Raw genomic sequence first — 13,306 nt, 5'->3', positions numbered from 1 at the left:
AAGCTAGCTGTTAACTGCTGTGAAGGTGAATTCTGGGATGATAATTGCTACATTAAACTGTACTCAGTGGTTTATTGCACCATTTTTATTCAGCCTTTTGAAAAATTAGTCTGGGCAAGCTAATAACTGCACCACCAACCCCTCCCTGCAGCAGCCAGAATAGAAGACATTTCTTCTAGTTGATGCAGCGGTCCATATGAAATGGGTTGTTGTCAGTAATTAATGACAAGTTTGGTAATTAACTGCTGAAAGGTAGACAGAAGGTAGTTAGCATTGTAAGAGGACATGCTTGAAAGGGTTATCCCCACTTGGAAAAAGCTTCATCTGGAGAGGTAACTGCAGGAGGAAAACAGAGCACAAAAGAATGGCTGGCTCCTTAATATCTGGAGTAATTTGTTTTCCTGGCAATTGATTAACTTTTGGCTTTAATGGATGGCTTGATGGTTACATTATCTAGTTTGTGTAATCTATCAGCATTATTTTTTGAAAAAATTATGTTTTGTGTCTAGAACATTTAGTTTCGCCTAGTTACTTAATGGCTGCCCATACTTTGGGACGCTGCTCTGTTACACATTAAATTGTCCTGTAAGGTATCCTGTAGAGAAAAGGTCATTCAGAGAGGAATTCTTGAGGTCCGCTTTGGTTGTTGAAAAACTTGATAGCAAATGAGTGTAGTGATCACAATCTGTTGGTGCATTATTATAGCACTATGGAAAACGAGAAGATTCATGTTTCCCCGTAGCAGTCAAATGGAAACAATGGTGTCTTGTGGGAGAAAGCGAAGCTATGAGATGCTGCTTGAGACGGAGAAAAGCCGGGCCTCTGACCTTGCCATGAAATATAGCAAGGGTGGGGAACCTTATTCAACCCAAGACCCGCATTCCCATCTGGGCAAGCTTCTGAGGACCACATGCTTGTGGTGGTAGGTGGGGCAAGAGGCAAAAATGGGGAAAGCAATGGTGCAAATGTTGCCTCTGTACAAGAGGTTAGTATCTACACACACTCCTTTCTATCTTCTATCCAGGCAACCAAGAGGCATTATCAGTTCAATAACATATCCCAACCAGTCAAAAAACCCTGAAGGAGGGTATGCAGTAGGGCTGGTGAGAGGTGTGGCCTGTGGAGGGAGGGTATGGCCAAGAGAGTCCCAAGAGGCCTTGACTAATAATAATAATAATAATAATAATAATAATAATGCCCCGCCCATCTGCCTGGATTTCCCCAGCCGCTCTGGGTGGCTTACAGTACATATAAAAATATAGTAAAATGTCAAACATTAAAAACTTCCCTATACAGGGCTGCTTTCAGGTGTCTTCTAAAAGTCAGATAGTTGTTTATCTCCTTGACATCTGAAGGGAGGGCATTCCACAGGGAGGGCGCCACTATCGAGAAGGCCCTCTGCCTGGTTCCCTGTAACCTAACTTCTCACAGTGAGGGAACCTCCGGAAGACCCTTGGAGGAGGACTTCAGTGTTTGGGCTGAGCGATGGGACTCCTCAGGCCCCTGCACTTGAGGCTCCCGAGCCCTGATATATAGGGATCCATTCCTCATCCTTCAAAGTCCCACCTTCTCCACTGTCATTCTTGGCTTCTTGCGTGATGCCCTCCCTCACAGAACATCAGAACCAGTACACACACACACACACACACACACACACACACACACACTGGTACCTCAGGATGCGAACGGGATCCGTTCCGGAGCCCCGTTCGCATCCCAAATGGAACGCAAGATGTGACAGCGCCTCTGCACGTGCGTGGGTCACGTTTTGCCGCTACCACGCATGCGCGTGACGTCATTTTGAGCATCTGCTCATGCGCAAGCAGCAAAACCCGGAAGTAACGCACTGTTACTTCCGGGTTGCCGCAGAGCGCAACTTGAACACGCTCAACCCAAAGCGTATTCAACTCGAGGTATGACTGTGTGTGTGTGTGTGTGTGTGTGTGTGTGTGTATAGTGATGAGGAGCTACCTCAGTACCATCAGAAACTTAAGTGGAGAAGTAATGTATCGGTAATGCCCATTTTTTACTTTCCTCTTTAGTAAGTGCAGCTTTACTGTAAGACAAATCCCCTTAATATAACCAGGGCAATCCACAAGCAACTTAAAACAGCATGCTTGTATTTAAAATAGTATGGCTTGAATGGTTTGCATTTCACAGACAGTTATGTGGCCCCCCAGGGTATATCCAGTTCCCTTCTCTTCTCTGAGTCCTGCTGGTAGTTTTCTTTATCCATCTCCCTTCACTTCCCTGCAACTGGAACGTGTTTAACTCTCACCAGGGATACAGCTGAGACAGCAGTGGGAGTAGAACTGTAGAACTAACAGAACACAGGAGTTGACATCATCATTATGTCACAATGGCTCAGGGAGCAGGTGTCTAATAGTGGGTCACAAAGCAGGAGAATAGCATTGGTGGAATGTGAAGGGAATCTTTGTATGTCAATTCTCATTTTTTTAGAAATGAGTGTCCAGTTGACAGTTTATAAGTCCTTTTGTAAAATGCATTTATCTTCTAGTTCAGCACCCTGACTGATGCAGTGCTGCTTTTTTTTAGGTGGGCCAACCCCCCCCCCTTTAATTAACTTTGAAAATGTCACATGTATAACATGCTAAAAACTGCCATCCACCTGTATCTGTGTGAGACCCCATTGCCTGTGCTGCACTTATGTCATAGAATCTCAGTGGTTGTTTTAAATGATTGGAGTACATATGCCATGAATCAAAAACTGCAAGTGATACAGAATCATAGAGTTGGAAGGGACCCCAAAGGTCAACAACTCCCTGCAATGCAGGAACCTCAGCTAAGGCATCCATGACAGATGGCCATCCAACCTAAGCTTTACAACCTCCAAGGAAGGAGAGTCTACAACCTCCAAGGGGAGACCATTCCACGGTCCAGCAGCAATTACTATCAGAAAGCTCTTCCTGATCTTTAGTTGGAATCTCAGTTCAAGTCCTGGCAACTTGTGGAAGCCATAGCTTCAGAAACATAACTTGAGAAGTAGCACCAAGTACTGAATGTTTGTTCAGCACTCCTGTTTCACAACGATTTTCCTCTTACCCATTGGCATCACCATTGTTGCAGGTTTATGACTGATGCAGCGCGGCGAGAGCAGGAATCCCTGAAGAAGAAAATCCAGCCTAAACTCTCCCTGACTCTTTCAAGTTCGGTGTCCCGGGGAAACGTATCTACTCCTCCACGCCACAGCAGTGGGAGCCTTACTCCGCCAGTCACGCCACCCATTACCCCCTCCTCGTCGTTTCGCAGCAGCACACCCACAGGTAAGAGGAGTTGGTTTCAAAGCATTGAGCGACTGCAGTGTACCATTGAAAGATTGAGTAGTTTGGCATGCAGCCATAAAGAAGGGCACGTTGTGATTTCTTTGCATTCTATTTTCTACTGGGAAATAAATTTCATGTGTGTTACGGTCAGATTCTGTTTCACAAACCAAAATGAGGTTCCCGACAGGTGTGACTGGGCTTCTGTTTGGTTTTTGTACCTAATTTATCTACAGTGGTACCTCGGGTTACAGATGCTTCAGGTTACAGACTCCGCTAACCCAGAAATAGTACCTTGGTTTAAGAACTTTGCTTCAGGATGAGAACAGAAATCGTGCTCTGGCAGCGCGGCAGCAGTGGGAAGCCCCATTAGCTAAAGTGGTGCTTCAGGTTAAGAAAAAATTCAGGTTAAGAACGGACCTCCAGAATGAATTAAGTTATTAACCTGAGGTACCACTGTATTGTCATTTTGCTAATTGCGGTGCAACGTGAAGTAAGGGAAACGGAGCAAAATGGGTTGTGTAGAATCTGAAAAAAGGGGAATCTCATACTAAACTTGGGAAGAGGTGAAAAGGTGATGTTCCTGTTGCCCTTATAGACAATTTGCGTCCCTGTAAAATCAGTGCAACTTATATATATATATATATATAAATTATATGCCTTGCTGAAATAAAAAAAGTGTGTATTGTGAGGGCACCTGGCTAATGTTCCAAAGTATAGGTGCTGCCACACAAAAAGATAGATTCTCTGGAATTGCAACATGAGCTTTATACGGTGCTTGTAAAAGTGCAAGTTCATTAGGTCCTACATTTTAAATCTTTGGATGTTAAATATTTGTGTGTGTTTAAAACAATAGCATTTCCAAATTGATTTCCATAATATTAATATGGTTTTATATTAAACATCTTTCTGACGTTCTTAAGAATCTTTGCATATAACTCATTTTTAAATGAAAGAAGCTACTGAGTATGGCTGAGAAATAATGACCCCATATTTTTTGTTTAATTAAACCACTTTCTGAGTTGTATGGATTTATTTGAAACCCATAATCCCTGGACCTTTCATACTTGCAATAGATTTTTTTTAAATGAATTATATTCAGTAAAACTAGGTAACTAATATCGGCCTGGTATGAGTTTGTGGTCCACTCGTAAATCGTGAACCCATAGTTTAATGCTACCTTCTGTGTTCCCAGTGACTCTCCTTTTTCCACAAAATGCTTTTCAATGTTTTGTTTAAAAACCTCTCCTTCTGCTTTTTTGTTTTTTAAAAATGGCTCTTGGCCGCCTTTCCCCCATTTATTCTGTTTCGCAGCGTGTGCAGATCATCTGTGCGTTCCAACTCTGCATTTTAAAAACCTCTTATTGTACTTTTTGTTCTTTGAAAAAATGGCTTTTGGCCACCCTCATTCAGTTTTACAATGTGCATATATCTTTGCTTTCCAAGTCACCTTGCCTACTTGTGTGGCAGGTGTAAATGGCGGGGGCCCACCCTGATAGCAGAAACAGAATAGCATGTTTGGCTAGACATATCTCAAACAACTCATCAATCATTAAACTTGAAAAGGAGATGGGGAGTCAAATTTCGGCAATTGCTCCCTTTTTTTTTTACTTTAAACTGTGCAGACCCCTGCAGCGCTGGTTCTGACTTACAAAGTGTTAAATGGCTTGGCTGCTGTGACTATACCATGTCCCTTTGAGAACACCTATATGATGGCACAATATGGACACATACGTTGGTACTCTCACTGGCTAGATCACATTTATTTTTAAAATTAGCATCCCATCGTTTAATTTAAACATTTCCAGGGCAGCTTACAATATTGAAAACAGTGTAAGGAATAATAACACTACAGCCTTAAAACAGCAACAAAACAACAGGTAAATAGGTTTTTTAAAAAAGCCTTAAAACAGTATTTAAAAGCTTGGCAAAAAAAAAAGGTCTTTGTCCAGCCTAATGGCTATATTTTGCAGTTTGTGAGCAGTCTTTAAAGGCAGCCACATGTACAGTGCATTACATCTGTCTAACTGGAATGGTGCTCCATGCAGCTGATGCCACTTGAGATTCCAGCAATAGTGTGAACCAGATCCTTCATTGGGAGTGCAGCCAAATCCTGAACAGCTTAAACACTCACCTCCCTGAGCAGATGAACCACCCTTCAATGATACCTCAGTTTTATCAGGATTGGGCTTCAGTTTATTGATCCTCGTCCAGTCCACTACTGATCTCAGACCTTCTTTTAGGACTCTCTTGTTAGATTCCCAGATAGTTTCACTCAGTGATTCCATACACATATTAAGAACCATGGAGAACATGATGGATCCGTGTAGAACACCAGCATAAATGCCATGGGGGCAAACAGTAGACCCCCACATCTCCTCTTCAATCACCCGCCCCCATAGAAGCCAACTCCTAGGGGCTGAGGTCCCTTTGCTGCCCCCCAATAAAATATTGGAGGGGGCTGCTCCCCCAGTTGATGGGCATTGCCATTCAAATGGTGCCAGGCTTCAAGGACTAGTTTCCTCCCCCCTTTTGGCAGTAGATAAGCAGAACAAAGCGAAAACAGTCTCTTACGATTTAGAGATTTTAATCAGCACAGCGAGAGAACAAAGCAGCCATTCCTTGGACAAAGGTGCTCCCACCCACTTGCCCCCTAGTCATCCGTGTCACTTCTGCATCTCGCAACCTGATCTCGCAACCACTTTGCTTTCTGTGCTGCCGCCTTATCAGCTTGTGGTGACCTTAGGCTGGACGGATGTATGCTTTCCAGCGAGAGAGAGTCTGTTAGCTCTCTCTCTCCCAGTCCTTCTTCTCCTAGCTGTTCACTACCCGGTTCTTCCCAGATTCTGTCTTCTGGACTATGTCCCTCTGCAGACCGCTGTTCCAAATCTATTCTGTCCCACTGCTCCTGTGAAGATTCAGGATCCTCCACAGCACTGTCCCTGACAGTGTGTGTGCACCGCATCTTGTGATCAGTTATGTGGGGCGGGACTCACCTGTCCCCCTGCCCAATATTTTATTCCAAGTTGGCACCCCTGAGCCTTCCTGATAAGAGAGAAAAAGCTAGGCCCCCTATTTCCAACCCAGCAGCTTACCGTGTTTATGATGGTATCAAAAGCTGACCCAGGAGTATTAGCAGGGTCACCCCCCCCCCCACTGTCTTTCTCTTATTAGAGGGCATCTGTCAAGGCCAAGACCAGGTCTGAAAACAGATTGAAATGGATCCAGAAAATTAGCTGCGCCTAAAAGTGGCTGGAGTTGTATTCCTACTTGAGTAGCTCGCCCAGGAAATGGACATTTGCATTTATGGAACAAACTCTTTGACACTTGTCACCGTCAAAGCATCTATATCTTTCCTAAATGTCCTTTAGAAGCGCTTTTGGTCCACCTCCTTTCGGTCTGGTTTTCCGTGCCACAATATTTAGGGGGGGGGGGCTTTGGTCTCTGGCTTACAATGTGGGCAGAACAGGCAATACATGCACCTGGATCTTGTGATGGGTGTGTTGTGAAGACATTTAGCTTTGGCTAAGTTGCTATATTTCAGCCTCAGTTTCTCATCTTGGAAGCATGGTGGCTTACCTACCGCAGAAAAACCCTATCTGTGACTTGACCTTCAAGAACCGGGTGGGCTAGAAGAGTAAAATAAATAAGGCCAGCGTTTCCATTCTCTTGCTGCAAAATTATTATTTATTTTACCCTGCAAACTATTCCCAATCATTTGTGTCATAAATAAAGTTCTTAAAATAAGCATAAACATATGTCCTTCCACTCAGCTGGAGCCATAATGCTCAGGGCTTTGTTAGTGCAGTGCCTTATTGGACACGTACTGTTTTTTATATATCTAAAAAATGAGCTCCCTATGTTAATTTTCTTGAAAAAGCGGAGTTTATTTTTAATTTGGGCTAGCTCACTAAATTAGGTGCTCTCCTACAGAACAATTTGTACCAGTAATAAGAGAGTAGTAATATGAAACTTCATTAAATAGTTCTTTTATTTAATCTTCGCATACGGCTGGGCTGGCTGCCACTTTTTTACAGGTGAGTTATGGAGTGTGCCAAATAGCAAAGTGTGAATTAACAAAGTGGTGTTTAGATTTGGGGGAGAAAATATTTTGCATGTCCGTACTCTTAATTGCACTGGTAGAAGCAGCCGCTTGCCTATTATTTGGCTACCCTAAGCAAATTAAAACCAATTGCCTATATGAGTCAAAAGGAATTCTTTTGAAAATAAGCATGTGGTTAGTCAGTGTATGTGTAACATGCAGGCACCACAACCTCTCATTTCAAATGTAAACCACAGAACATTCCTTATAGGCTAGGGACCTCTGTTGTGCTCTTCCCTGGCTCATGTAGAAAATACAGACACATCACCTAAAATGTTATAATTTCAAAAAAAAAAAAAAATATGTACATGCAGCGGTACTTGAATCCAGCCTAAGTTAGTTGAAATTGGGCCCTATTGAAATCAATATACAGTGGTACCTTAGTTCTCAAACTTAATCTGTTCCAGAAGTCCATTCCAAAACCAAAGCGTTCCAAAACCAAGGCACGCTTTCCCATAGAAAGTAATGCAAAATGGATTAATCCGTTCCAGTGTTGTTGTTTTTCTGGGGGACACAGGGGGAACCCATACCCCTAAACATTTTGTGAATCTTTGTACTTTTGTCCATTTACTGTATTTGTTTTTCCAGATTTGAACTATAAAATGGTGATTTTCTTGAGTCAAAATGATAGTACCCCTAAACATTTTTTAAGGGGGAAAAAGCACTGCCAATATCACAAGATATCAATATATCACCCGGCCCTAACCACCACCTCTAAATAGATCCATAAGCTGTGCTGATGGGGAGATTAAAAAGGGATCAACTCCTCTGGCCAGATTGCATTTGCACATACACAAATGACTGGTGAATGTTTCTTGAAAAGTAATATGGGAAGGTGCTTCAAAACCCCTTCCTCTCCCCATACTGTGGTACCTTGGTTTAAGAACAGCTTAGTTTATGAACAACTTGGATTAAGAACGCTGCAAACCTGGAAGTAGGTGTTTTGGTTTGTGAACTTTGCCTTGGAATAAGAACATGTTTCGCTTCCTGTTGAGTGTGTTCCATTTGTAAATTGAGTCCCCCGTTGCTATGGGAAAGCACACCTTGGTTTAAGAACGCTTTGGTTTAAGAACAGACTTCCGGAACGGATTAAGTTTGTAAACCAAGGTACCACTGTAATAGGATTTCAGCTGGACAGAGGTTGTGAAACTTGCATGATAAATGTTCTTCACATTTCCTTCCATGCTTCAAAGTGAATGAAATCTAAGCCTCTCTCTTTGTGTGGACTTCAAATAAATTAAATACTTTTAATGGTTAGAAAGCAGCGGGGACGGGGGGCAGAATGGTGCACAGTTAAAATTAGACGTGGTTGGTCATCCTTTTGTTGTTTTCCTGACATAATCCATTTGTTAGATTTTGTTGTTATTGTAATGCCATTGATGGATCTCACCTAATTCTGTTAATATATTAAAGCACTGATGGACAACATGTGTGCTGAGCCTGGCTCTGTGTCAGCCTCCTGTGATTCTGGGATTTTAGGTTTCCTGCCACCTGGTAGGTGGGCTCCCTGCCGGCTGTGTGAAATCTAACTTTGTAGGAAGGTAGTTGGAGGAAGCACTGCATCAAACAATTACAAGAACATAACCTTCCCTTCTTATCTACCCCGCCTGAGGCCATTTTCTTATTTAATCCTGCCTTTTTATTGTTCTTTACTGTTGTTTCCCTTTCCCTTGTTCATAGTATCCTTGCTGTGCCACTGAAGTAAAATCTGGACATGATGACAAGAGTTGCTGCATTGCAGGCTTCCTTTCTCAAAGCCAAATCCTTTTTTCAGTAGCAAACCCCAGTGGCTTGGTAATTAGTTGTATGGGAATTTTCACAGTAACCTCCCCAAGGAGCAATTTCACCAAAGAGTAACCCTCTTGTCTAGACCAAGCTCATAAAGTCATCACTCGTTGTGATTTCCATTCTACAAAGCTGCAGCAGAAATATGGCCTTTCGTCTTAAGGTGCCTTTCAAGCATGTATATACCTCCATGCAGCAGAACCACTGATGTAGCCCTTATACATGTTGCCGGGCTGCCTAGAAAGGTGTGGTCCACTGTTGTTGTGTTTTACTTTTTCTTTCCATAAAATAGCACTGTCGCTATGTGCCATTTCCATTACAGTACTACCTCGGGTTACATACGCTTCAGGTTACATACGCTTCAGGTTACAGACTCTGCTAACCCAGAAATAGTAAGTCGGGTTAAGAACTTTGCTTCAGGATGAGAACAGAAATCATGCTCCAGCGGCGCAGCAGCAGCAGGAGGCCCCATTAGCTAAAGTGGTGCTTCAGGTTAAGAACGGACCTCCAGAATGGGTTAAGTACTTAACCCGAGGTACCACTGTATACTGTTTGTCTAGTGCGCATTATTTACACTCGCTGCAACAGGTAAGATTAAGAACATCAACTGTGAATAATGTAATAACATATTAGTACAGTAGCCAAAATTTTATCCCTGTGTACTTTAAAGTCCACTTCAGTATAACTCTAGTATCAAGATAAGCCTTTTAGCTCTATATAATTTAGCAGCACGTACCACCACAAAAGTCTGTATCAGTATCTTTTGTCTATTTCAATCCAATGCAGATTTCACCATTCTGGTTGATCTCAGTTAGTGAATTGGGATATAAGGGCTCAGGTGGTCTTTAAAGTATCCTTTAAGGTATACAAGACCTAGAACCTGGCCCAGCAGTGTATGAACAGCCAGTGTTTTGTCCATTTTAATCCAATACAGATTTCAACATCCAGCCATCGTAAATGATATTACAATGTGTTTTAGGATCAAAAAGAAAGCCAATTAATGTATTGGCGCAATGAAGTGCCTCGGTGTTTGAAAAACGCAGATCAAATGGCACTAGTTCATATTCATAAAGTATTTAAAAGGTCTCATTTTGTGATCAGTGAAAACCTGGTGGTAAGATCATTTAGTTTAGTGCATTGAGTTCTTCTATAACTGTGTAGATACTGTGTTTCAGATGTTTGAAAAATGAAAGGCTGGCATTCTAGTTCTAATCATTTTTTCACTACTACCACCACCACCACTACTACTACTACTTGGTTGGTAGGCATCCTTTTCTTAAAAAGCTATGCGTAGCTTCTTATGCCTGCCAAGCTACAAGAAGCTCAGATGCTCCCAGTAGAAGCAATTTCCATTGATTTCATGTGCCTGGTAGTGCACATATTCTAAAAAGGATAGCTGTGCTAGCCTCTTGCCAAGAAAATAAGAAAGAGTCCAGGGACACCTAAAGACTAAGGACTGAACCCCACGAAGTCATTGCACAGGTGGAACAACTTCCACTTGCACAGTCGATTTCCTTACACTCCATGTTTCTTTGTACGTTTATTTATACTTTGCCCTACAAACACAGCTGACATGGTGTACCAGCTCGTTCCTTTCTGATAACCATAATCTGGATAATGCCTTATCAGCATATTGGTAGTTGTCCAACTTTAGCTTGTTTGCTCTGCTATAGAAATCATAGGATTCACTTCCATGCCTGCTCTTACAGGGAAAGGACTTCTGGTGAGCAAGGTCTAAAAGTCTTAACACAAAAAGCTGCTCTTTAAAGTACCGTATTTTTTGCACCATAACACTCACTTTTTTCCTCCTAAAAAGTAAGGGGAAATGTTTGTGCGTGTTATGGAGGGAATGCCTACGGGTGGCATGCCTACGGATTTTCCTCCTCTAAAAACTACGTGCGTGTTATGGTCGGGTGCGTGTTATAGAGCGAAAAATACGGTAACTGGGTTGTGATCCCACATGGAAATTATTATTTTTTTAAATGTAATTGTTATGCATATTAAAAACACTTCAGAGGTGTGTGGACCAGGCTCCTAGTTCAGAAGATTGCCCTTTGTCAGTGAAGCACACAAACCATGTTAGGGGAACAAAAAAATTTTTTTCTTTCCAGTAGCACCTTAAAGACCAACTAAGTTAGTTCTTGGTATGAGCTTTCGTGTGCATGCACACTTCTTCAGATACATGGCAGACCAACACGGCTACCTTTCTGTAACTGGAACCATGTTAGGGGAAGAAAGCTAACAGTGATACAGAGAGATGAACGGGCATGGGTTCCTTCTATATCACCTGGGCCAATGATTGGTGCCATGTTAGGATGTCAAACACAATTACCGGTAAATGAAAAATCAAACAAGACCACATTCAGGAAAGAAGCCCCTGAGATGCCTTGTTGCCAAACCGGTGCCATCTCAGGCTCCTAAATCCCTTTCATTTCTTTACATAAACATCCTATGCTGCAAGTTACACCTAGCTGGGATTTCCAAACCAATCACCGTTTTTCTGCCCCTGATAATCACCATCAGCTGATTTCCAAACGGTGGTTTAGCCATAAGTCTAGCAACCTGCAAGGTCAGGTTTGCAATTTGAAGCAAGATGACTTCGGTTCTTAAAATCGGGCCCCAACAAAAAGGTTTGTAAAGCTCAGGTTGATCAACAAGGCCATATTTAACTCTTGCTGTAATTTAGTCAGCCCTACCTCCAAAATAAATGCAAACCATATCCCAGGCCCCACAGATGAGTGCAATGTGGACGGAACATTTTATTGCCTCTACTGTAAATGGCTGGATGGCTCTTGTACAGCCATAAAGCACGTTTAAATCTATTGTTATAAAACAGGTCTTGAATGTATCTTTGTAACATATAAACTGTCGTTCATTTACGTAGGTGCTTTTTTATTGTCCTCCTTTATCTTAAGCATGAATCTGTTTCCTGATAACGTTCCTTTTAAAAAGAAAAAGGGTGAAAAAAAGACAATAAACTGCTAGTCCAGCATGTGCATCGGAAGAGTCCTTAAGACTGCAATGCTGTCCTGGATTTGTATTTTAAACTTAAGAATGCAGACCCAAAATAGCATCTCTTATGAATGCTTTATTTGCATTTAAATGCACTGTCTTTCTGCCCTGTAGTTCCAATTGTCCATTCTTCCTTGAGGGCTTGCAGAAAGATCTTTGAAATAATTTGCTAGTGTTCAATTAGCACTGCAGTGACTGAGAATGGAAAATGCTCAACTTCATTTTTCCCCTTTCAGTGGTGTAGCTGCTCTTGTTGCCTGTGCCCCAGCCAGAAAATTTTATTATGTCTGAGTTAATTTGCAGGATAAACCTTTGGCGGGAGGGACCTGCTTGGGTTTATTTATTCCTTTATTTGCTCTTTTATTTTAATTATCTTTTAAAAAAAGAAGTTGCACTGTAAAACATTGCTATTTAATTGCAGGAAGTCTATGCTGGAAGTGGCTAATAGATGGCATTTGTTTAAATGAAGCTGTAGGGACGCTGCTTGAGAATGTTTTAAAGCATTGCAAGGCTGGGCTGATAATGTTTTCCTGCATTGCGTATAAAAACCAAAGGCCCTTTCCCCTTTCTGAAAGGTCTTTTTTGTAGAAAACAAGATAGGGGGAGGGAAATGTTTATATGAGAATGCAAAATAACTTCCTGAGACTATGAGCACACCATGCCCTTAAAATGTCAAGAGCACATTGTGTGTTGAAATGGTAGCAGTGTGCTTTTAGCACCTCTGCAGCACCCAGGCTGCATGTGTCGAGATCAAACCCAGTAGACAGAACATATGTCTTGTGTATGTCTTGTGACTGTTTTCTTTTCTCTAGAATCAGTACTTTATATGCATGTTTTAGTGTCGCCTGTTTTTTGTTTGCTTTTTTACGATCGGTGGAAATTGTAGCAGTATATGTAGCACGACATGTTGAATGTTGCCTTGGCAGTAGCAAACTTACCGTCTCAGATACAATAAATGTTGCAGGTAGGATGCAATTGATGTTGGTTGGCTGATGGAAGGCATCCACCAGCAGAACAGTGGGAAGGGAATTTGGCATGAGGATTCCACTCTGCAACCGCTGCACTTCCCCTCCAAATCTGCTCCAGAGGGTTCAGATATTTTGCATCAGCTTGTATTCCGGCATTT

At 42.1% G+C, this 13,306-nt stretch overlaps 1 protein-coding gene across 2 annotated transcripts in view; it reads left to right on the top strand.

Moving 5' to 3' along the window:
- The window catches only part of JAZF1 (JAZF zinc finger 1), a 125,138-nt gene that overhangs the window by 100,225 nt on the left and 11,607 nt on the right, over positions 1–13,306 (top strand). For both annotated transcript variants that reach the window (XM_053359791.1, XM_053359790.1), the window contains exon 3: positions 3,088–3,284. In XM_053359791.1, coding sequence (XP_053215766.1) covers positions 3,088–3,284 — 197 coding nt within the window. The remainder of the gene's footprint in view (positions 1–3,087; positions 3,285–13,306) is intronic.

This window comes from Podarcis raffonei, chromosome 12 (assembly GCF_027172205.1).
Source record: "Podarcis raffonei isolate rPodRaf1 chromosome 12, rPodRaf1.pri, whole genome shotgun sequence".
Lineage (NCBI taxonomy): Eukaryota > Metazoa > Chordata > Lepidosauria > Squamata > Lacertidae > Podarcis > Podarcis raffonei.
This window is presented reverse-complemented; position numbering and strand designations above follow the sequence as displayed.